This window comes from Callionymus lyra, chromosome 14, assembly GCF_982586985.1.
Source record: "Callionymus lyra chromosome 14, fCalLyr1.hap1.1, whole genome shotgun sequence".
Classification (NCBI taxonomy): Eukaryota; Metazoa; Chordata; class Actinopteri; order Syngnathiformes; family Callionymidae; genus Callionymus; species Callionymus lyra.
The window spans coordinates 19,393,927-19,419,994 of record NC_141831.1 but is presented as its reverse complement, the minus strand read 5'-3'; the positions used below and the strand labels follow the sequence as shown (position 1 = coordinate 19,419,994).

Sequence of the window (26,068 nt, the reverse complement as noted above, 5' to 3'; positions counted from 1 at the left end):
ACGAAGTAGATTTAAAGTTGCGCAATCCCTTATTTCTTAGGACGACACAGTAGGAGTTTAAATTAGTTGTTGCTTTTCTTGTCACCATGGAGTCTGTGTTCAATCCTGAACGTGTTTAACATACAATATTAACTTGTATTAACTAAAAACGACTTGTTTTTTTATTTTTTTATTTTTAATAACGTATGGTTGATTTTGATGCTACTCTCCTCAGGCATCTGCGAACAGGGCTTGTACAGGATCGTGGGCGTCAGCTCCAAAGTGCAAAAACTTCTGAACCTGGCGATAGGTGAGTGCATCCATGAAACCAAATCGATGTGTCGCGAGCTTTGTCACAACAAATTAATTTTTTTTTCCTTCTCAGACCCGAAGACGTGTGCAGACGTGGAGCTGGAGAGCCCCGAGTGGGAGATCAAGACTATAACCAGTGCAATAAAACACTATCTCAGGTTTGTGTCTGAAAATAATAAAGTGATGTTTTGATGAAGAGTGACATGTTAAGTTAGGGTTACCACACAGACGAGTTATTCTTTATTGTCCCCGCACTGAAGTGTTTGATGTTGATATGCTTTGAGAAACCACAGTCACATGAAACTATCTTGTACAACATTTACAATGTCGACTTGTTATTTTTGCTCCTGGTGTAACTGTGGCATCTTTAAAGTGCAGGTCAAAAGATCCCATTGAGATTCATTATTGGTCAAACATGTTGTTTGTTTTCAAGCCTTCGGGTCACTTTGACCCTAAGATAACAAGATTTTTCACTTTGTGTGAATTAAGGATGATGAAAAAAAACTAATAAGGATCTGAGAGATTTGCATCTGTTCCTCTGTGAACCCTATATAGATAAGAATCTGACCGACTCTGACGCAGAAATGTCCAACGACATCTACAAAACTAGTTTTTAACTCATCATAAGAGATTATTGTAACGCATATAGAGGCGGTGACGGCACATTTTGATTTGTTTTAGTACGACAGAGGGAAGCGAAATGTTTTATAAGGCATTCATATGATAGACATAAAGAGGACTATTATATAAATATAGGCTGATTAAAAATGCTTCACATTAGAACTAATCGTCTCGTGGTATACAGCCATAATACAGCATGTCATTCACAAACACGGAATATAGCAGCAAATAAACAGACGAAAGAAACATCATCTCCACTTGAATAACCACCAAACATTCCTGAATATTTATAAAAACTTAATTAACACTTAGTGGAGTACACAAAGTATAATAAAGACTTTGATATATAAGTATTTTTTCTGTGATAATGACTTTATTTTGAAAGGTGCTTTACACACGTTGGTCGGGAGACGGCATTTGCATTCATTTCCAAACATGAGGTACTGGGAATATTCTCTTCAAGATTCGAAATAGAAAACAAACTCAAAAAAAGCCTCTGTCTCTCTTTAACAAAAAACATCGTGGGCAAAAACTAAGCCTGAGGGACTCGCCTAGATGTCCATGTTCTTTTTTTCAACTAAAGGGACTCGCTCAGTTCAGTCTGACCCATTTGAGTCATAACACAGCTTATGACTTCAGTTCCATTAGGAAACATTATCTTCGTCTAGAAACTCAACTGTTCGCTGAGGATGTGACTTCATCAACACCTTCTCTCTCTCTTTAACTGCCTAGAATTCACAACCTACCACCAAGACAGCTTTTCTTACCATGTAATGCTATGTAATCATCAGACTTTATGTTACATGTGATGCCAAATGTCTTCCCTGAGAGCCTGAAGAACATCGTAAGTGGACAGAAATGGGAAGAAAATATGCTTGAAGAAAGAGAAATCAATATTGATGCCTACCGCTGTTTTGTTCCCTCGCACCTGATGTAATCTTCGATCGTCCAGACGACCAACAAGAATAGACTCGCACTGACTCGCAGCCAAACATTACAGACATGCTCGGGCAGACTCCTGGTCGCTTCATAAATCTAGAAGCCTTTTTTTTTTTTTTTTTTTTTTTTTTCTCTCTCCCTGCCTGAGCCAAGCCAGAGAACCAGAAGATATTCATCCTCCGTCTGTATTCTAATCTCACAATCTTTGAACCTGAAGCGCATATCAATATTTCACAAGCATATTTAATGTCTCTTTATGTACACTGATCCCCTCATCTTATCATTTTTCGGACTTTAATTGAACCATGTCTCCCTCCAGAATGCTGCCCGGCCCCCTCATGACGTACCAGTACCAGCGGAGTTTCATCAAAGCTGCCAGTGAGTAACCTTCTTCCTCATGTGTGTCCACTAGTGTCCACTCGGTTGATCCATTTCACAGGTTTCTTTTGAATCCATGCCTGTAATAAGTGTTAAAAAACTGTCATACGAGGGATTACTTTTATTCCCTTTTATGCCATCAGTTACATAGTCAGCTAGACTCTCAGTCTGTATAGCAACAGTCTATAGACTCAAAAGACCTTTAGCACAACTTAACTTTTCAGCTCTATAACACTGTGAATTCTTTCTTGTTTGTTCGTCTTGCTCCCTCTCATAGAACGCATCACTATAGCCGCATGTCTTCGGCACGTGCAGAATCTTGTCTCTGTCCGGGGTCACCTACTGCAGAAGTCCTCTGGCGTTTAGATTTTCCGAGATAGCATTAACCCCCGGAGGAGTTGTGGTCGTCAGAAACGCACACTCGGTAAATCCTGTTGACGGCGACAGGGTCGTCAATAAAGGGGTTAAAGCCCGGTCGGATTAGAAGGACGCTCCGGTCTGAAGCGAGAACACGCAGAACGCTAGGAAGCCTTGATTAACCCTCCGGTTTGTTGTGTGTTGCCGTTGCCAACAAGGTCATGTTTACACCGCTGGTAAAACTGTTTGTCTGTTGCTGGGATTTTATTGAACTCGTCGAGGAGTGAGTTCATTTTAGAGGAGATGTGGGAGCTTCTATAATGTCATGAGACGCTTGGATAGAAATAAAATAATAACATAATATTTTATTTGGATGGATAAGAATAAATGTTCATGCAAAGATAAAAAAGAGTAAGAAGGTAAGAAGTACTGTTGTTCTGATGAAGCTTCATGAAGCAGTGTCAATATTTTCAGAGTCCACTAGATGGCGGTCTCCTTTGTTTTAAACAACTGTTCTAATGAAACGTCACATCATTTTAAAACTGATGGCGCCACCTACTGACCACTAAACAACATGACACTGCTTCATAGACATCACTAGTTAGAAGTACCGATATGGCCATTTAGCACATTATTATTTTCCCTGATACTGTATCGATATTCACATTTATTTCATTTTTGGCTTGCAAATCATATTTTATGTGTTACCATATTTATTTTATGGTTTATAGTTCAATATTAAAAAAGTGTAAAATAAAAGACATATATTGTTTTTTTTTAACATGTATTTGCATCATGTATATTTTTGCAATTGCAATTAAACTTACAGCCACTAGATAGCAGCAGTCATTACATCCTCTGCAGGGAAAGGAACCATAAATCCCTCCTGCGATGACTGAGGACGAGAGGATACTGTCGACTCTAGCAGCTTTTAAAGTTGATATTTGGATATATTTTGGTTTCAAAACAAATGAAAGCACTTACACACTTTTTTCAAGAGTCCTGAAACATAATTTTTAGACTGATTGCGCCACCTACTGACCTCTAAACAACATGCCACTGTTTCATGAAGCTTCATCAGCCCATCACTGGTTTTTTATATAACATCAATCTTTATCTGCTACAATTGTTCTTGAGTTTTAATGGGAAAACTGAAGTTGTATCTGAAATTTTGGATGAGATTTAAAGATAATAATAATAAATCATGCAAATAACATCCAAAAATGTGATGAAAATTAGTTCAACTTCTAAATTTGGTCGCATACTTTCTAAGTTGAAACAATCCTGACTTGGAATCCTCCACTAATGGGAGTCTGAGCTGAAGCCGAGTTCAGGTCCACCACGTGTTTATTGGAGAAGGTGTCAGTGAAGCTCCTCAGCTGAGCTGTCAAGAGACGGAACTCTATCCAGGAATCCTGTCTTGGCTCATCCTGGAGAAAGCGTTGAGGTGGGGAGAAAAAGACGAATGGAGTTTGCTGGACTGTAAACTCTTCTGCTCCACCGTACTCTTGTAGAAGCAGCTCATGTTCACCACCTGGTGTCCTCGGTTGAACTCCCTCGCTCCCCTCCTGCTCCTCCCTCCTTTCTCTTCTTACCTTCCTCTGCACTTTTGGTATCGAGTGTCTAATGCGTTCCAGAAAGAGCATACTTTTAAAAAAAGGTTCAGCAGAGTGCTGCGGGATTTGAACTGAGAAGCATTCAGCTCTTTGTTTATCCAAAAATGTTGTCTCTACACATCCATTAGTAGACACTCGACATGAAGTAGAAGACTTTTGTGTAGCGGATGTTTGAATTTTTGGTCGTTAGTTTAAGTGTTCCTTACTTGTATGAATTAGTCTGTTTGTTTGCAACATAACTCAGACGTATTATTATGACGTAGACGGAATTTTCATCAACCCTAAACTATTATTAGGCGTCATTAAGAGAACATGGAACATTACCTACTGAAATGAACACGTTAATTATTTTTTAATTATATAAATAAAATGTTACAGAAGAAAAAAGTAAATTACTCATCAACTATTGATATTACTGCAACACTGGTCGTCAAAACATTTATTTAAGACGCCTTTCAGACAGTAATAATCAATAGAACACAAGGTATACCAAAGCTACCTGGTGTGGTTGGAAACTACTCGAAATGGGCGTTTTGTATAAATAATCTTCAGCTGACATTAAATCGTATTCTTGAGTCTTAACTTTTCCTGGTAAAAAGTCAATTCGTAAGTAGATAATTGTCTCTTAGACTCTGCTCCTAAACCCCAGCTTAGTTGGAATCGAAAAAAAAAAGTCTCGGATTTGAGTCTTCCTAGAAACTCTACACAGTCCAGTTGACCCTGACTTTTGAACCTCTAGGTCAGGATAACCATGACCTTGATGAATAAGAACCTTCATGGACAGACTCGAGATGATTAAGTAAAATCTATATGATCTATTTTTATTAATAAAGAGCAGAAGTGTGACATCGTCATCTTTCCTTTCTTGAGCTTATAAACTTAACCTCGATCAAAGTACTCACTTATAGCACATTTTCAAACTTTCAAAGAAATTCTGTCCTGCTCTAGTAGAAGAACTCACAATTACGCGATCCTTAAATCTCTTCACTGGCTGCCATATTCTTTCAGGATCAATTCTAAAATTCTATTACTTTTAAAGCTATTCATGGTCAGACCTTACATCAGTGATCTGATCCAGCCTTACACCCCAGCTCGGGCTCTGAGGTCTGTGGATCAGAATCTACTGATGGTTCCTGAACACGCTTCCGGACCAGAGGAGAGAAATCCTTCCAGGCTGTTGCTTTAGAAAGCTCTTCCTCTCCCTCTGTGTTTGATGATCTACTGACTCCTTCAAGAAACATCTTAAGACATTCTTATCTGTGCAGGCTTTTCCTTGATTTTCTGGAACTCCTGTGTTTGTCTTATGTGTCTTTTAAAGTATATATTTGAACTGTGTATTGTTTTTGAATGTTCAAGCGCTTTGTGACCCTGGTCTAGAAAGGCGCTTTACAAATAACTACAACTCACCTACTTACAAGTAGTAAAAGGTTTAATCTCTTGGTGACTGTCAGAAGAAACTCTGGAAAGCTTGTCAGATTTGAATGCTCTGAACAAAGGAGCAGAATATGTCTCTCAGTTGTTCTTCAGTGCTTCATTAGTTCTGGGTCCAGTCCTGGATATTGAGTAATGTTCAGATGGTTTTATAATGGTATTATACCTCCTGAGCCTCCATTGTGTCCGTCGGCGACACACATAACGCTTCCACGTCAAACCTCCTCAGCGACAATGAGACGAACATGTTGGCGTCTGAGACGTTTTCAAGGAGGTCAGACGGTTCAGCCGATGAGCTGCCGTTATGCTGGTGCTGAGAGCCGGAGCAGTTAGGGCTGGATCGATGTTCAGCAGAAGCTCACTGATGAATTATTACGGCGAGGAGCTTCCTGTCTGTGGAGCTTTACCTGAACATCTCAACACAGTCAGAATCTGTTTATTGGCAGTATCTTGAAAACAGATGTTTAGTGATGTTTATTTACAATCATGACCTAAAAGTAGAATTTTAGATTTGTCTCTCGTATGATATTTATTAAATGTTATTTATTTATTCAACAATTTTCATAAGAGTTGAATCAAATATATATTATAAAATATATAATTCATCCCAGCCTTATTTTACTCCCATTTATTCACTAAACTTTTACTATCATGTTTTTCTCTACTTACTTTTTTAACCCTCTTTATACGTACTGTATATACTTATATTTAAAATGGTATTTATTTGTATTCTATTCGCACCATTAACTTGACATTTGCAATATGCTAACAGGGCAAATTAAGCCAACTAGCTGTTGTATAAAATACATTTATTTTATGTATCTTTTATTTTATAAATGGCATTATTGTATAGAAGTTCAACAGTGCATGTATAAACGTATTAAAGTTTAATTAAAATATATAAAAAAAACATTTTAAACTAATATATGTTACTTTAAAAAAGAACAAAATATCATTAATTTTACTTTTTTATAACCACCGTCAAATAGTTCTTCCTTTCATTTCAATCAATATGCAAGTCTCTCTATATTAAAAATGTATTTAATTCAATTATTTTACTTTATAAAATTAACTTTTAGTCACCAGATCACCTCAGATTATTTTGTTTTCTAATTTACATCACATTAGAAAAGAAAAAAAGGGTACAGTCCACAAGAAATTGAAAAAGAAAATGAATGTTAAGGAAGAAAATCACAAAAAATAAAACCCTGCTTGATCAAAAATAAAAAATAAAAATTAAACGGTGACAGAAAGATGGAATCAAAGGGGATTTTCTTTAAGGATATATATTAGTTGTTGTAAAACTAATTGAAAACTATTGTTAAAAAAGGTTCTTATGTTTTTCTTGTTCATAGAGCTGGACAACCCGGAGGCCAGGGTGACGGAGATCCACGCTCTGGTCCATCGGCTGCCTGAGAAGAACCGACAGATGCTGGAGATGCTGATGAAACATCTGTCCAAGTAGGTGACGGCGAGCGGAAGCTGCTGCTGTTGTGTCTCAAATCCTGTTATTCACTCAGCAGCATGAGAGGAGCGTCTCCTCTGGCCTGATTGCCTCTGGTCTCCATCTTCAAGTTGAATTGAAGCTTTGTGTAATCGCTTTTCCTGCCTCTATTAAGCTGGTTTGTTCTGAAAATAGAAGCCCCTCCAGCCGCTAATGCCCCCGAATCCATTGCTGGGGTCAACCGCTAAATGTCGAGCTACTGTTGATACAAGGAAGTGGAGCTTTAACCACAGAATGTTTTTACTCGCCTTTAATCTCCCTTTTTAATTGGATTATATTTCTAAAATAGTTATTTTTTTATTTATTTATTTGTTCCGCAGCATTTTCAATAATAATTAATTATAAATAAGATACATGTTAGTTACAATAAGGATTGTCTAATAAGTTGTAAAACACGAATGAATACCAAAAAAACATGCCAAGAATACTTGATTGATCAGTCATGTGATCGCCTACGTGTCACGTGATTGGCAAAAAGCATTTTGGTACTATTTTGTCACAATTATGCCAACAAAACATATTGAATTTTGAAATTTTATTTTGGAAATATCTTAATTACTTATTATTAATTATTATCATTCTGTCTATGAAATAATTCCTTTTGAAAATATTAAAAAATATATATATATATATATATTCATTGAAGTATTCAATAAAAACGAATTGAACCTTATATTATTTTTTAATGTATATTTTATGTTTCTGGTGTTTTTTCCCCAATAATAAACCTTGTAAAAGTAAGTTTCCTCAGAGATTAAAGCAGGATTTTGCTCCTCAGCGTCGCCAGGCACCACCAGCAGAACCTGATGACCGTGGCCAACCTGGGCGTGGTGTTCGGCCCGACTCTCCTGCGGCCTCAGGAGGAGACGGTGGCGGCCATCATGGACATCAAGTTCCAAAACATCGTGGTGGAGATCCTCATCGAGCACAACGAGAAGGTGAGCGTCGAAAGAAAAAATAAAGCGTCAGTCGCTGCCGAGGCACAGAGAGAGGCGATTCTCTCGAAAATCAAGATGCAGCAGTTTATTGACAGATGCTGCTGCGTTCAGTCGTCGCCGTGGCAACGGGAAAAAATCCACCTGACTGACCGAGCCTCACTTTTGCTGAAGCCACCACAGACTCGTGTTGCTAGACTAGAAGCTTCATAATTCATCAAATTAACAGATAAATTAAAGGTTTTTGAGTTTCTGGTCGCTAAAGAAAAAACAAGGGTTTTGTTGAGACCCTAATAGAGGTAACGAAGGACGATGGGTGCAGTAAGGATGTCAGTTAAAGGTCAAGGGGTTTCTGTTTCCGCAGATATTCGGTGACATTCCGAGCCCGGTGGGGGGTCAGAGCAACGCACAACTCAATCTGACCAGGAGGCGAAGCGCCGAAAGTAAAGCGCCGTCGTGCAGCGAGCGACCTCTCACCCTGTTCCACACGCCGACGCACTCGCAGAAAGGTCAGCGGGTCACGCAGATGACATGCGTCCCACCGTTACGGCAGGAGGTGACGAACGTTTTCCCCCTGCAGGAGAGAAGAGGAACAGCGTCGTGAACGCTGCGGCGCCGGAGCTGCAGACGAGCGCGGTCGCCGGCGTGAACTGCAGCAGCAGCGGCGGCAGCAGCAACAGCAGCAGCAGCGGCAGTCAGGGCCGGACGCCTCGCCACAGCCTGACCAGCAACGACGGCGAGCACGACGCCCGGCAGACTCGCCCGAGCTCACTGTGAGTTCAACGACCTTCTTCCATTTCAAGCCACGTCGCATTCTCTCCTCAAGGTCAAACCTGAAAATATACCTTGTTGCCGTCGTCGCTTTCTCCTTCTTTACTTCAACTCTTATGAACATTAGGAACATTTGAGTTCTTACTTAAACAAATTGAAAAATATTTATGAAAAATAACCAAAAAGACATTGCATTTATTTCTAGTTCTAGTTCTAGTAGAAGAACTCACATTTTGCCGATCCTTAAAACTCTTCACTGGCCTCCAGTTTCTTTCAGGATCCATTTTAAAATTCTGGTTCTTACTTTCAGATCTATTCATGGTCAGACTCCTCCGTAATTACATCAGTGATCTGATCCAGCCTTACACCCCAGCTCGGGCTCTGAGGTCTGTGGATCAGAATCTACTGATGGTTCCACGCACACGGTTCAGGACCAGAGGAGAAAATTCCTTCCAGGCTGTTGCTCCTAAGTTTCTCTCAAACATCAGCTTTTAAAATCAACCGGAGTCGACTGTATCCTCTCGTTCTCAGTCATTGCTGGGCTCTTGCGAGATCAGATGGTAGAGTGGTTGACTGCAGTCCAAAAGGTTGCAGGTTCAATCCCAGCTCCAGACAAGCTTGTGTCGTTGTGTCCCTGAGCAAGACACTTTACCCTGATTGCTCCTGATGGTAGACTTGGCGCAGGTGTGCAGCCTACTCCCATCAGTATGTGTGAATGGCTGTCAAAAGCACTACCGAATTTCCCCTCGCGGGACTAATAAGGGATTCTAAAAAATAAAAATTAATTAATTAATTTAAAAAAATTGTTCATTTAGCTGCGGAGGACGTAATGACTGCTGCCATCTAGAGGCTGGAACATTACACAAAAAATGCAGTGAATTTAGTTTTATTATAACACACTTTGTTAAACTACTGTATGTACCATAAAATAAATTAAAACAATCTCTTTATTTAAGTTGATCAAAATCCAAAGACTGTTGAGCTACAAATGTTCTGATCCTGGGCTGCAGGTTTAATTTGCCGACACCTTGTCCTCACACAACCACATCTGTGCGGCAGATGATTCCACAGCTGGATCAGATGCAGAGCAGAGTGTGGGTCACTTCCTGTGATCATCCGAGCGCAACCTGTTTCTAATGAGCCTCATTATAGCCGATGAAGAGCCGCACGATGGAGTCTTCTCCTTCAGCGGCTCCACTCTGGCCGATGAACTCGCGGTCGCTCTAGCGACGGGAAAGTTTTTTACGACGCCGCTGATTGGATTCTTTCTCTTCTTTGCACCTTCCTGTTTGTTTTGGAGTCCAAAGCCCAAATATGTGCGTCACGCCGCTCCCACTTCTGACGTCTCTCGTGAGAATCCGAGGGTCTCGACTCAAACGAGACACTTGTTGATTCCTTTTGTAGATGTTTGACGTGTTGCTGCAGCTTTTATTCTCTCACATGTGCCAAGAATTCATAGAATATCTCATTTCTCCAAATTAAAATCTTAAAATCATTATTTTAATCTCCGAACCTTCAGATTTTTTTTATTTAGTGTATAAAAATGTATTCTTCTGAAATATAATATTAATATTTATTAATAACAATGTATTATTCCAATTTAGTTATATTCAAGAGTAAAACTATTTGATTAATTCTTAGTTAAAATGTATTATTTAGTGTTTAATTTTCATAAATATCAAGATTTATTGTTTTTGTTCGATTTTTTTACTTAAATAAAACTTACTTATATTGTTTTTTATCATTTATTTAATAGTATTTCCCCCACATTTTATTATAATTTATTACTAATGTGTTTTTTTTTTCATACATTTTTTTTAAATGTTTTAATTATTTAATAATATTGACCTTTTATAGCATCTTCTTTAAAGATTTGTATTCACATCTAACCATTTATTCTTATCCAACACTCGTTCTAGTTGAATAAACTTAAAGATAAGAAGCTGGTGTGAGTGAAGGATCGTCAGCTGTCACTCATTTTGGTTTTGATTGACGCCACATTTTCAAGGTCAAAACAATCCAAAACGAGTGTTTTCGTTTAAAACGAAAAACACTTTTTTGATCTTCATAGAAACATGAAGTGAGTTTGTGACGCAGATGTTTGACCGAGTGTCTCCGTGTGTCTTCAGGCTGAACCCCAAGACGCGCGCCACTGTTCCGACCAGGTGAGCCCTCAGAGGTCAGAGGTCACGGAACCGTCCACTGAACATGTGTTGTTTTTTTTTTCGCCAGCGTCACGTCCTGCAGCCCGACGTCCCCGCGCTCGCCGTCCTGGCCGATGTTCTCGGCGCCGTCGAGTCCTCAGCCGCCGTCCTCCGCCTCCAGCGACTCGTCGCCGATCAGGTGCGAAACCAGTTGACAATAAATCTTTATTTGGGAAGTCATTCAAAGGTCGAAGGTCAAAAGAAAAAGCATAACAATGCTTTTGGGAAGATAATGAAAAATAAATAAATTGTTTTTTTCCAATAGCCACAGAAAATACAGCAATTTTTCATAAAAAAAATAAATCAAAATAAAATAAGAACAAGAACAAAGAGAAATAAAGAGAAAAGGTTTATAATCAAGATTTAAAATAATGTGAAATTTGTATTTTGTTTTTCTTCTGCAATTAAAAAAAAGAATAATTTAAATAAAATAGTAACACATTTACAAAAAGGGCTGAATGTAAGAAAAAAATAAAAAAATAAAAAATGAACCACCATCAAAAAAAAAAAAGTTGAATAAAAAAAATAGTCAAATAAATAAAGAAACATCATAAAAACAAATCAAGAGTGAAATAAATCATGAAAAATAGAAAACAATGATAACTTAAGGAAAAGTTGCCTTAATAACAAGTATATTTCAAGTTCGTTGGACCATCATAAACTATGGTAAATCCCATAAAAAATGTAAACATAAATAAATAGTAATTACAGCATCTGAAGGAGAAAAAGAAATGTATACATTTAAAAATAAAAAAGTTGGAACAAAGAAGGAATAATTGATAAAATAAGTCGAGCAACAAATCTACATTTTTTTTGTTTCTTCTTAATCGTGCCAGGAAAAGGAAGTTGATATCTTGAAGGAAACAATGCTTATGGAACCTAAAAAAAATCCTGAATTACAAAAGCAAATGTGTAAATTTGACCAAAATAAAGTAGGATTACGTAAAAAAAAAAACTTTTAAAAAAGGGTTCCGGCCACAATCAAATGTTCACCTTGAGAGAGGAAATGATGCATAATGAAGTCAGATTTTCTTTTGAAACATTAAAGTACAAAAGAGTCGTCCTTGACGATGGTTCTCTGCAAGTGTCACTCAACGGTCTGACGTGTGTTGTTGCTCAGCAGCACTGCGGGCAGGAAGGCTCGAGCGCTCTACGCCTGCAAGGCGGAGCACGACTCCGAGCTGTCCTTCATCGCCGGGACCTTCTTCGAGAACGGTGAGTCACGAGTCATCATTCGAACATCAAACCAGTTTCTCCTGCAGCTCTGAACATTCTCTCGCCGCCGCTTCCTGTTTGATCGTTTGGTTATGACTGGATTCTTCCACGTCATGTTCCGCCTCATCAGCGTTTCTCTGAATTTTTTTAAATAATTCAATTAAACAGGAAGTTTCTGCTCATGACATCAACCACTCATCTGTTGCCGGGTCTTGTTTTTGTTGAGTCAGCCTTGTGGTCACATAGCAAGACATGCTAAAGCAACGTTAACAGTCTTAGCTGGAAATAGTTTTTTGTCACAGAAGTATATTTTCGTCATTTAACCTTCTTCTGTTTATGTTTCTGTTGAAATCTTTCATTTGTTTGAGCGCTTTAGTTTGAACATAAGTCAAGCTAGCTCTTCAGCCACATAGGTTAAGCTAGCTCTTTAGCCAAATAAGTTAAGCTAGCTCTTCAGCCACATAAATTAAGCTAGCTCTTCAGCCAAATAAGTTAAGCTAGCTCTTCAGCCACATATGTTAAGCTAGCTCTTCAGCCAAATAAGTCAAGCTAGCTCTTCAGCCACATAGGTTAAGCTAGCTCTTTAGCCAAATAAGTTAAGCTAGCTCTTCAGCCACATAGGTTAAGCTAGCTCTTCAGCCAAATAAGTTAAGCTAGCTCTTCAGCCACATAGGTTAAGCTAGCTCTTTAGCCAAATAAGTCAAGCTAGCTCTTCAGCCACATAAGTTAAGCTAGCTCTTCAGCCAAATAAGTCAAGCTAGCTCTTTAGCCAAATAAGTTAAGCTAGCTCTTCAGCCACATAAGTTAAGCTAGCTCTTCAGCCACATAAATTAAGCTAGCTCTTTAGCCACAGGGGTTAAGCTAGCTCTTCAGTCACATAAGTCAAGCTAGCACTTCAGCCACATACATTAAGCTAGCTCTTCAGCCAAATAAGTTAAGCTAGTTCTTCAGCCACATAAGTCAAGTTAGCTCTTCAGCCAAATAAGTTAAGCTAGTTCTTCAGCCACATAAGTCAAGTTAGCTCGTCAGCCACATACGTTAAGCTAGCTCTTCAGCCACATAAGGCAAGCTAGCTCTTCAGCCACATAAGTGAAGCTAGCTCTTCAGCCACATAAGTCAAGCTAGCCCTTCAGCCACATAAGTTAAGCTAGCTCTTCAGCCACATAAGTCAAGCTAGCTCTTCAGCCACATAAGTCAAGGCAGCTCTTCAGCCACATAAGTCAAGGCAGCTCTTCAGCCACATAAGTCAAGCTAGCTCTTCAGCCACATACGTTAAGTTAGCTCTTCGGCCACATAAGTCAAGCTAGCTCTTCAGCCACATAAGTCAAGGCAGCTCTTCAGCCACATAAGTCAAGCTAGCTCTTCAGCCACATACGTTAAGTTAGCTCTTCGGCCACATACGTTAAGTTAGCTCTTCAGCCACATTAATTAAGCTAGCTCTTTAGCCACATAAATTAAGATAGCGCTTCAGCCACATAAATTAAGCTAGCTCTTTAGCCACATAAGTTAAGCTAGCTCTTCAGCCACATAAATTAAGCTAGCTCTTTAGCCAAATAAATTAAGATAGCTCTTCAGCCACATAAATTAAGCTAGCTCTTTAGCCACATAAATTAAGCTAGCTCTTTAGCCACATGAATTAAGCTAGCTCTTTAGCCACATTTAGCAGTTATTCTTTAGATACTGTATGTTAGATTTTAGAATGTTAGTGTTCATACATGTTAGCTTTTAACATGTGAGTGTTTAGGTACCTTAGCATTTAGCAAGGAACTATGATAATCATTACATTTACCTAATTAATAATTATTACAACATTAGCACGTCACGTTAGCTTCAGATGAGTTTCTAATGGTGTCGTCTTGTGTCCAGTTCACTCCTCAAGAGAACCGGGATGGCTGGAAGGAACGCTGGACGGTCGCACCGGACTCATCCCAGAGAACTACGTGGAGTTTCTATAGCATCCCCGAGAACCGAACTGCCCTACGAGTGGACAGTTATTCCGGGGTCTGGACTGGAACTGGACTTGGAGCAGAACCAAAAAAAATGGTAGAATGAAACACTGGAAAACAAAGATGGAGCCACCAAGGTTCCAGCTGTGTGTGAGTGTGTGTGTGTTGGTGTGTGTGTGACTATAAATCCAAACTTCTTCCTGCCGAAGACGGCAACGATGCTAATGAAAAGCAAATGGTTCTGGACTTTGAAGTGAGTCTGACGTGGTGGTGGTCCAGAGTGAAGCCGGACTTGGTGCCTCACCCCCTGGGACCAGGGGTGACTGTGGATGATGTCATCGGTTCAAGTTCACCCACAACTTCTTTTACAAAACATGGAGCGACTCGTCTCGAGAGCCGTCGAGGATCAAAGGCCTGACGGTGGAAACAGGACCAGATGGAAACTTTGACCTGAACTCTGACCTTTGACCCAACTGGAAAACTCTGCACCTCAAAACAACTGTTGAGAAAAAAACTAAAACAACCCCACGACATTTATCTCCCGTCTTCACCGTTTACGACAATGGATTTCGGTGGGAACTGGACAAGCAAGATGTAAGCATGAGAAGCTAACCGTTTACCCAGCTAAAAAGCTAGCATAAAACATTTCAATGGGCGACGTCAGCCCTTCTCCGAACTTTACGATATTTAGCTAAACATCGTAACTTAAGATAACGAAGATTATTTAGATGTGCTGTCACATCAAAAGTGTAAAAAAAAACACGTACGACTTCATCACAGATCGTAAGATGTGATCCTCAAACTTTACGAAAGTTGCTAACTTAATCGCACCTCAGGAGGATGTGCACCGAAAAGTTTTACGTGAGAAGTTTCACATGTAGTTCGTGTCATCTGCGCACGATTTCCAGACGTCAACACTTCAGTGACGTCAAATGTGTCGTAAGATTTGGGGAACATTGCGTAACATCACTTTATCGGATCGTTAAGAATTCAACGTTTGTCGTGGTGGTCCGACGCATCGTCGCGATCTGAACTGGAATCCACAAAATCTTTTACCACAGACAAATACGTGGGATTATATTTTTCTGACCAAACTTCCGATTTTGTCCGTGAAAACATTCCGGGAGACGTCGTTGCTGATTTGAGAAAAAGCTGAAATGAATCCAGATGATTTTATTCAATCCAACTCTTCTAATTTATGAAAGTTTTTCTACTCCGGCTGTTTGTGTCGATGCCGTGAACGACCGCGTTTGACGAGCTTTGAAGTTTTATATTTTATTGTTAACCTTTACTAACTTAATTCTTTTTTTCTTTTTTTTTTAATCTTGACGCATTTCAATGATTTTCAGCCTTAAATGTTCCGCAGTGAATCCAAACTTCAATAAAAACTCTACAGCAGCTGTTTGTGTCCACGTGAGTTTGTTCACTCCTTCACGACCTTTGACCTCGTGGAAAAGCTAACACATGCTAATTAACCTTGACGACTTCGTGGAGTTAAGTCGAGCATTTTAAGAGTCTAACTTAGATTTTTTATTCATTTTATTCTATGGTTTAAGTTGTTTTTTTGACGTTTCTTGTTTTTAAGTTGGTTTTACTCAATTTTTCTTTTTTTTTATGTTTATGTGAACTTGTGTAATTTCAACAATCACCTTCCTTTTTTCAACTTTGACTTTCATTTTTCTTTCAAGAACTTTTTCCTTGAGCTCAGGTAATCTTCCTTTTTTTTTTACATATTAATGATTAATTTCTTCAGTTGTTTTTTTTTTTCTTCTATAACGAAGACTCATTTCCTCCAATGGTTTTTAATGCGTCTTTATTTAATTATTCACATACTTTGACAAAACCTTTCCCTCAAAATTTCTAAAATATTTTGCTTCTAATTGTCTTCTTAAACAGCTCGTCCACCAGGCGGCGCTGTGCTTAAAAAAACAAACAACAAAAGCGAATTGGGCGAAATAAACGACTCAAGGCGATTGTTGGAAAAACAGAGTTTTAATGTTTAGTATGTTGAAAAGAGAAATCAGTTTTTCCAAAAAAATCTTCCACGCGAGCTGCTGATGACAAAAACGTGACACAGAAAAAAAACAAAAAAAAACCTCGCTGTGGAATCATCGTCAGAGAACAACACGGAAACACTTATCAGAGAGCGAGATACCAACACGGACTACAAGGGCCGATACACAGTCCAGAACTTTTTCTTTTGGAACATTTACATGTCGGAAAAAACAGACTTTTTTTTCGTGTTTTTTTACAAAATGAATGATGGGTAGTGCAATCTCGTTCAGCTCCGCTTCATCTCTCTATTAAAGTGACCAGAACTTTCACACATTTTTCACCTCAAACTTTACAAAATATATATATATTTTTTTTAGTATTCTGACATTAAGTGCTACATGAATGTAACGTTTCTGTTTTTTTTTTTAAAACTCCGCTTTGGTCACACTGGGAGGAACATGATCTTCCTCCACTTCTCGCTTCTCCTTCCCTCCCAACGCTACGACACAGTGAGCTCAAGTTAACTTCACAAGACAAAACACTTCCTAAAGTACTCGACACGTCTCATCGAAAACACCGAAATAGATTTCAACATACAAAAAGAATTATTTATATCAAAAAGGACGTCGTAGGTTCTTTTTTTTTTGTTGTATCTGTACAATGTCTGAAACCCCCTGATTCGAAATCGCTATGGCTCCATTAAGCAAGGCCTTTAAAGTCTCGTACAAAATAAAACGTCAAACTGCTATTTACACGTATGGCCTTCGTAGACGAGCGCGGTTAAGGTGAGGCTCCGATCTTTCGGAAACGTTTCACGAACTCTTGACGCACTCGTGGGGCTTGTTTACATCACAGCAATATTCGTCAGCTTTTTTTGCGAAAGCAGCGTTTTTGTTTTCAGAAAGCACATTCATACGTCGCGGTAATCCATCGGATTATAGAGTTCGGAAAAAAAAAAGAAGTCGTAAAGCAGGAGCTCAAATGTTGTTACATTTTAGGGATTTAATCTGAAGATATTTAAAATCGGAAAAAAAAAACATGATAGTTTGCTATGTAGATCGGAGAAACGCTGCTCGCGACATTAACGTCAAAATCCGATAAACGTCCGGTGCAAATTGAATCTGGTCGTCGTCTACTTGTGGTTTCACGGTAAAGACAACTTTGGCAAACACAAAATAAACACATTTACGATTCTATGTAGTCTTGTATCACTTAATAAAAACTTTCTTGTTAAAAACTTTCGTACGGCAAAAAACACGTAGAAAATGGTAGCATGAGATTTCACATTTACGGGACGAAGTCGGATAGTCCGGAGTTTTAAAGACGCACCGAAGTTTAATCCGAAAATTTACGTCGATATAATACGCTACGATGACATGCTAGGTTTTCGTAACCGGGGGCGACTGAGAATTGATTGATATTTTTGTCCAGCTGGGATTGTCATCAAAACGATCAGTGAAGCGACAAAAGTTTAAATAATATTTTATATTCATACATTTTGAATTCGCTAGCGCCACCTGTCTGAGCTCAACATTCGTGCGGTTATTGCTGTTCATGTAAAGAAGCCAGTGACGGGAATTGAACCTGAGGGCGGGGGGGAGGGGGAGTTTCACAGTTGAGGTAGTTACACAAGTCTGATTTACGAGTGCGGGGTCGCGGCGGGATTTGAACCTTTTTTTTTTTTTTTTTACCCATCTTTTACAAAAATACAACTGTGTTGCCACGGCGACAACGTGTGCACCTGAACGTAAAACAATCTGATGTAGCTGGTGAAGGTCGGACGCGGCTAATGGCGAAGCACCCGTTAGCGAAGCGTCCCGTTTGTTTGGCACTATCGGAACAAACATCCAACGCGACGTAGCCTGAGCTGCGACTCGAGCGCTCGAGCATCTCTACGGTCTGAACTCGTCATTTAAAGGGAACATGACGTTGAATCGTTTTTTAATATTGTTGGCTTTGGACGAACTGTACGTCGAAAAAGGTCAATCACAGCTTTGTTCGTGTAAAAATCCTACGAGATCATTTTTCTTTCTAAGAACTATTTCATAAACTGTTGAAACGATTGCATGAATTAGCGCGAATAAAGCGGCTGCTAGCTTAACTTCTTGGCGGACTTTTTAAAAACGATGTTTCAAACCAACAGCTGTGACGACGTTTGTATATTTTTCGTTAAGATCTTAAAACATAAACGATATTTTTTGCTGCCAAAATTCACAATAAATACTTTTTTTCTGAGCCCAGTACAAATTATATATATATATACGTCTGCATTTACGTGTAAAAATACTGTGATATATGTAAATATATTTCTATATTAAATATTCATTTCCCGTCTCTTTACAAATACCAACTCTGTTGAAGCACCCCTAGTGGACAGTGAATGATTGGCGGTCTTCAGGAAAAATAAAAAGTTTTAGCGGCGGATTCATAGATGGCTATAACCGCGAACATTAGCTCTGAAGAATTCGGACTCTGAAAACTCTTTTTGTCTCGTATATTTCTTCGTAAAAGCTACGATGATTTCCTAAGTGCTCTCTTTTTTTAACTATCAACACTAGTGATGATCCCACAAGGCTTCATGAAGCAGTGTCGTTCTATTCAGAGTCCACTGGATGAAACGTCATCGTTAAACTGATGGCGCCACCTACTGACCTCTAAACAACATGACACTGCTTCATGAAGCTTCGCCCGACCAAAAATGTACACCTTAAAGATAAATCGGAATTTAAAAAAATGGAGGTTAAATCTATTATTTTAGTAAAATAATCTGAGAGATTTACAAAATATTTCCGTAAACTATCTGCTAGCATTGTGGAGTATTTCAGTCTGAAGGTCGGCGGATCCGTTTGGCGACGGAGGGCGAACACCGGAGGAACAGAAAGGCACTGGGATTCCCTTCTCGGACGTAAACGTGACTTGCAGGGACGTCGGTTCCGTCAACAGGTCGTGAAGATTCTAGTCTTGTGTACAAAAGTCTCACGGTTTTCTCCGGAGGACGAGAGGAAAAGGAGGCGGAGCTTCACCTTACTGTCGATCCGACGAAATGTCGAACACAAGGGAGCGAGACGGTGAGAAGATGGACGTGGGTGTCGAACCCCCAGAACCTGACAGGAGCCTGGGTTCCCATCAGGGGGTCTGAGGGAAGGTGTGGGGGGGAGTAAGGCTTGGCTTCGGAGTAGGGGGCGGCAGCAACTGGTGGAACAGCAGCGGCTTGACGCTCCCGTCCTTGAATTTTGGTATCTGGTTGGAGATGATCTCGGCCAACATCTCGGGGAACTCCACGCTGAGCGTTTTATTCATGAAGGTGTAGAAGCAGATCTGCAGGAGGCCCTCCACCATCTGCAGAAGTCAAACATCTCGTGTCAATCTACTCCCCAGTCCTGGACAAATATCTTGTGTTGATTTACTCTCTAGTCCTGGACAAATATCTTGTGTGTTGTGTTGTGTCTGCCCATGTTTATGTGTGCGTCCTTGTGTGTCAGTTTGTGTATTTGTGTGGGTGAACGTGTTTCAGTTTCTGTGCGCAGTTTGTCTGCATATGTGTTTGTGTGTGTGGGTGTGTGTGTGTGTGTGTGTGTCTCTCTGTATGTGTGTGACTGACCTCCTGCATTGAGTCCAGTAGCTTAGTGAGCTGGTAGAAACGCTGCCAGTTCTGACTGGAGTTTTCTTCCCTCTTGACGATGGCTTTTCCCAGTTCCTTGATGTACGACATCCGGATATCATTGAAGACTCCCTGACTCTTCAGGCCGTCCTTGGGTACTGAGACAGAGACAAAGACATTCATATAGTGACCCTAGTATCAAGTTACACATTCATATAGTGACCCTAGTATCAAGTTACACATTCCTATCGTGACCCTCGTATCATGTTCCACATTCACATCGTGACCCTCTTATCAAGTTACACATTCATATCGTGACCCTCGTATCAAGTTACACATTCACATCGTGACCCTCCTATCAAGTTACACATTCACATCGTGACCCTCGTATCAAGTTACACATTCCTATCGTGACCCTCGTATCAAGTTACACATTCCTATCGTGACCCTCGTATCAAGTTACACATTCATATCGTGACCCTCGTATCAAGTTACACATTCCTATCGTGACCCTCATATCAAGTTACACATTCATATCGTGACCCTAGTATCAAGTTACACATTCATATCGTGACCTTCGTATCAAGTTACACATTCCTATCGTGACCCTCGTATCATGTTCCACATTCACATCGTGACCCTTTTATCAAGTTACACATTCATATCGTGACCCTCGTATCAAGTTACACATTCACATCGTGACCCTCCTATCAAGTTACACATTCACATCGTGACCCTCGTATCAAGTTACACATTCCTATCGTGACCCTCGTATCAAGTTACACATTCCTATCGTGACCCTCGTATCAAGTTACACATTCATATCGTGACCCTCGTATCAAGTTACACATTCCTATCGTGACCCTCGTATCAAGTTACACATTCCTATCGTGACCCTCGTATCAAGTTACACATTCATATCGTGACCCTCGTATCAAGTTACACATTCCTATCGTGACCCTCGTATCAAGTTACACATTCATATCGTGACCCTCGTATCAAGTTACACATTCCTATCGTGACCCTCGTATCAAGTTACACATTCATATCGTGACCCTAGTATCAAGTTACACATTCATATCGTGACCCTAGTATCAAGTTACACATTCATATCGTGACCCTTGTATCAAGTTACACATTCATATTGTGACCCTCGTATCAAGTTACACATTCATATCGTGACCCTCGTATCAAGTTACACATTCATATCGTGACCCTCGTATCAAGTTACACATTCCTATCGTGACCCTCGTATCAAGTTACACATTCATATCGTGACCCTTGTATCAAGTTACACATTCATATCGTGACCCTCTTATCAAGTTACACATTCCTATCGTGACCCTCGTATCAAGTTACACATTCCTATCGTGACCCTCGTATCAAGTTACACATTCATATCGTGACCCTCGTATCAAGTTACACATTCATATCGTGACCCTCGTATCAAGTTACACATTCATATCGTGACCCTCGTATCAAGTTACACATTCATATCGTGACCCTCGTATCAAGTTACACATTCCTATCGTGACCCTCGTATCAAGTTACACATTCATATCGTGACCCTCGTATCAAGTTACACATTCATATCGTGACCCTCGTATCAAGTTACACATTCATATCGTGACCCTCGTATCAAGTTACACATTCATATCGTGACCCTCGTATCAAGTTACACATTCATATCGTGACCCTCGTATCAAGTTACACATTCATATCGTGACCCTAGTATCAAGTTACACATTCATATCGTGACCCTAGTATCAAGTTACACATTCATATCGTGACCCTCATATCAAGTTACACATTCATATCGTGACCCTCGTATCAAGTTACACATTCATATCGTGACCCTCGTATCAAGTTACACATTCATATCGTGACCCTCGTATCAAGTTACACATTCATATCGTGACCCTCGTATCAAGTTACACATTCATATCGTGACCCTCGTATCAAGTTACACATTCCTATCGTGACCCTCGTATCAAGTTACACATTCCTATCGTGACCCTCGTATCAAGTTACACATTCATATCGTGACCCTCGTATCAAGTTACACATTCATATCGTGACCCTCGTATCAAGTTAAACATTCATATCGTGACCCTCGTATCAAGTTACACATTCATATCGTGACCCTCGTATCAAGTTACACATTCATATCGTGACCCTAGTATCAAGTTACACATTCATATCGTGACCCTCGTATCAAGTTACACATTCATATCGTGACCCTCGTATCAAGTTACACATTCCTATCGTGACCCTCGTATCAAGTTACACATTCCTATCGTGACCCTCGTATCAAGTTACACATTCATATCGTGACCCTCGTATCAAGTTACACATTCATATCGTGACCCTCGTATCAAGTTAAACATTCATATCGTGACCCTCGTATCAAGTTACACATTCATATCGTGACCCTCGTATCAAGTTACACATTCATATCGTGACCCTAGTATCAAGTTACACATTCATATCGTGACCCTCGTATCAAGTTACACATTCATATCGTGACCCTCGTATCAAGTTACACATTCATATCGTGACCCTCGTATCAAGTTACACATTCACATCGTGACCCTCGTATCAAGTTAAACATTCATATCGTGACCATTTTATCAAGTTGCACATTCACATCGTGACCCTTTTATCAAGTTACACATTCATATCGTGACCCTCGTATCAAGTTACACATTCACATCGTGACCCTCGTATCAAGTTACACATTCATATCGTGACCATTTTATCAAGTTGCACATTCACATCGTGACCCTTTTATCAAGTTACACATTCATATCGTGTCCCTTTTATCAAGTTACACATTCATATCGTGACCATTTTATCAAGTTGCACATTCACATCGTGACCCTTTTATCAAGTTACACATTCATATCGTGACCCTCGTATCAAGTTACACATTCCTATCGTGACCCTCGTATCAAGTTAAACATTCATATCGTGACCCTCGTATCAAGTTACACATTCCTATCGTGACCCTCGTATCAAGTTAAACATTCATATCGTGACCCTCGTATCAAGTTACACATTCATATCGTGACCCTCGTATCAAGTTACACATTCCTATCGTGACCCTCGTATCAAGTTACACATTCATATCGTGACCCTTTTATCAAGTTACACATTCATATCGTGACCCTTTTATCAAGTTACACATTCATATCGTGACCCTCGTATCAAGTTACACATTCCTATCGTGACCCTCGTATCAAGTTACACATTCCTATCGTGACCCTCGTATCAAGTTAAACATTCATATCGTGACCCTCGTATCAAGTTACACATTCATATCGTGACCCTCGTATCAAGTTACACATTCCTATCGTGACCCTCGTATCAAGTTACACATTCATATTGTGACCCTCGTATCAAGTTACACATTCCTATCGTGACCCTCGTATCAAGTTACACATTCATATCGTGACCCTCGTATCAAGTTACACATTCATATCGTGACCCTAGTATCAAGTTACACATTCATATCGTGACCCTAGTATCAAGTTACACATTCACATCGTGACCCTCGTATCAAGTTAAACATTCATATCGTGACCATTTTATCAAGTTAAACATTCATATCGTGACCCTCGTATCAAGTTACACATTCACATCGTGACCCTCGTATCAAGTTACACATTCATATCGTGACCCTGGTATCAAGTTACACATTCACATCGTGACCCTTTTATCAAGTTACACATTCATATCGTGACCCTCGTATCAAGTTACACATTCATATCGTGACCCTCGTATCAAGTTACACATTCATATCGTGACCCTTTTATCAAGTTACACATTCATATCGTGACCCTTTTATCAAGTTACACATTCATATCGTGACCCTTTTATCAAGTTACACATTCCTATCGTGACCCTCGTATCAAGTTACACATTCATATCGTGACCCTTTTATCAAGTTACACATTCATATCGTGACCCTTTTATCAAGTTACACATTCATATCGTGACCCTTTTATCAAGTTACACATTCACATCGTGACCCTCGTATCAAGTTCCACATTCACATCGTGACCCATGTATCGATTAATATATTAATTGGTCAGTCAAGGTAACTACTCCCCACTTGCTCCTCTATTCCATAACTGATGTTTCCCATTGATTCCCCACTGATATTATGATCCTTGGAATAAGTTAAGCACCACATCTGGACTCATGTCTGCAGCTCACGGTCGCCAAAAAAAATCTTGACCAATAATCAGATCATATTTTTGGGACCAGTGTATAATTGAAACCATCCCCTTTGTATGGTCCCCCGGGTTACGTGTCATACTAGGACTTCTCCTCCGACCTAGACATGGTATTGTGGTGTAAGATTCGATGTGAACACGTCTGTCACCCGGGGTGTCGATGTAATCAACGGCTGAATTCATCATCAGCACTGCTATGGTTTTGGCAGGCGTCTCAGGGCAGAGCTGCCATCACAGGGATTAAGTCCCGCTGCAGACGGCCAAAAATCTAGATTTACGTAATCTGATGAATGAGATCAGAGCGCGGCGATACTGTGTGTCACTGACATGGTTTAGCCTGGACAGACTTACAGGGCAGCCAAGGGCCAACGGGGGTCTTTAGCGGGCCTTGTTTGCCTTCTGAACTTAAACCACGGGAGATCCGACTACTTTGGAAAACTTTTTTAACATTAAGAAGTAATTTTGGAGTTTTATATCAGAACTTTTTATTCATTTTTAACTTAATTTAAAAAGTGTAAAAACTAGTAAACACAACACAAAAACCTATATGATGTATATTTGAATACCTGAACTAACAAATGACACAAATGATTCGATTCATCATCTCATCAACCTACCTGTGCTGAGCAGCAGCAGGACCTTCATGCACAGGTACTCATCGTAGGAAACCTCCAGCCGGACGAACTCCTCGACAATCTTCAGCATTTGCTCGCACTGGTCGTTGATGAACGGCAGCTTCATGCGTTCTCTGGAGGTCACGAAAAGAGAGGAGGAGGAGGGGTCTTGAGAAATGTTTTTTTTCTTGCTTTTTAACACCACAAGGGGGCGTGTTCAGACAAGGACCCACTTCCAGGCTTCTCTATGAAAGCATCGATGACCCTCATGTACTTTTAAGAAGAGTATCATAATGAAACGGTATCATTATTTTTGGAAGACCACTAGATGGCGCTCTCTCACATATTAAACTCCTCTGATCTCCACGTTCAGGCGAATATCGCAAAGTAGCGTTAAAGGTTGGATTTGCGGTTTTAACAAGATGAGCCATCTAGTGATCTGTGAAAGATATGACACCGCTTCTTTCAAGCACTGGTGTTATAAAGTGGAATCGGTGTTGAAGTACCACGGAAATGATTCACGCTATCATTAGCGTTCAAGGACTCAAAGTGCTAACTCCTTACCTTCTTAAGTAATAGGGAACAGTAAAGTGTTATCTACTTCAACCCCTTGACTATTTTTACTTTATTTTTTAATAACCTTTGGAAGCCAATCATCCAGGTAGAATTGTGCAACAAGAGTGTTTTTTTGCCCACCGAGGATTCCATTTGTAGGTGGTTCAGCGAGTGCTTTTCATGCTAGAGTCGTTCACTCACTTGTTGATGACGAGGTCAGGGGCGAAGCACAGCATGCTGCCGTTGCATTGCTCGTAGGACCTCCAGCCAAGACTGAAGGACATGAGGAAGAGCCAGGAGCACTGTAGCAGAGTCATCTGGTCGTCCAGGTGAAGGTTACGGAAACCTGTCGGTCACATGGGAACACGTACAGTTACTGCAAAAATTTGGCCCAATGAACTCCAAACGAATCACCAAAGTCTTTCTCAAATCAGTCATTATGTCGACTTAACGACAGATGCATCTTGGGGACTTTTATTTCATCTTTCCCATTCTGGACGCAAAAAAAAGCGAAGACAGCGAAACTGTATTACAATTCTACACCTGAAGACACTAAATTGCTCATTTAAAATACAATCTGCTGTGATTCGCAGTTTTTTTTGTTTGTTTTTCAATGATAGAAGTTAATTTGAGTCGTTATACAACATCATCCTCGTCCTCACTGTCAGAGATGATGAAAAAAAACAGGAAAATGCTGTTTGATTTTGTTCTGTTGGATCCTAAATCTCTGTCAAGAGGGAATATCTGAGGCGATTATCCAGGTCATGAGTTTCCCTCTAATGACGTACGGATTTAATCTTCTGAAGTTTCACGTGAAAGTAAAAACGAAAAAACGCCTTTAGCTCTTGAATTCTAAA

At 39.8% G+C, this 26,068-nt stretch overlaps 2 protein-coding genes across 5 annotated transcripts in view; one reads left to right on the top strand and one right to left on the bottom strand.

The window, feature by feature from the left end:
* Positions 1–15,606, top strand: part of LOC148066382 (rho GTPase-activating protein 26-like) — a 53,605-nt gene extending 37,999 nt beyond the window's left edge. The window contains exons 14-24 of one of the 3 annotated variants that reach the window (XM_087806921.1): positions 215–289; positions 365–449; positions 2,171–2,229; positions 6,989–7,094; positions 7,916–8,075; positions 8,437–8,581; positions 8,656–8,845; positions 10,973–11,008; positions 11,076–11,186; positions 12,171–12,262; positions 14,129–15,606. In XM_087806921.1, coding sequence (XP_087663047.1) covers positions 215–289; positions 365–449; positions 2,171–2,229; positions 6,989–7,094; positions 7,916–8,075; positions 8,437–8,581; positions 8,656–8,845; positions 10,973–11,008; positions 11,076–11,186; positions 12,171–12,262; positions 14,129–14,217 — 1,148 coding nt within the window. In that variant the 3' untranslated portion in view covers positions 14,218–15,606. Of the gene's footprint in view, positions 1–214; positions 290–364; positions 450–2,170; positions 2,230–6,988; positions 7,095–7,915; positions 8,076–8,436; positions 8,582–8,652; positions 8,846–10,972; positions 11,009–11,075; positions 11,187–12,167; positions 12,263–14,128 lie in introns of all 3 variants that reach the window. The other 2 variants (XM_087806920.1, XM_087806919.1) reach the window with 2 other exon arrangements.
* LOC148066381 (glucocorticoid receptor-like) overlaps positions 14,254–26,068 on the bottom strand; it is a 57,374-nt gene continuing 45,559 nt past the window's right edge. For both annotated transcript variants that reach the window (XM_087806922.1, XM_087806923.1), the window contains 4 exons: positions 25,413–25,557; positions 24,660–24,790; positions 19,805–19,962; positions 14,254–19,542 (listed from right to left, as the gene is read on the bottom strand). In XM_087806922.1, coding sequence (XP_087663048.1) covers positions 19,330–19,542; positions 19,805–19,962; positions 24,660–24,790; positions 25,413–25,557 — 647 coding nt within the window. In that variant the 3' untranslated portion in view covers positions 14,254–19,329. The remainder of the gene's footprint in view (positions 19,543–19,804; positions 19,963–24,659; positions 24,791–25,412; positions 25,558–26,068) is intronic.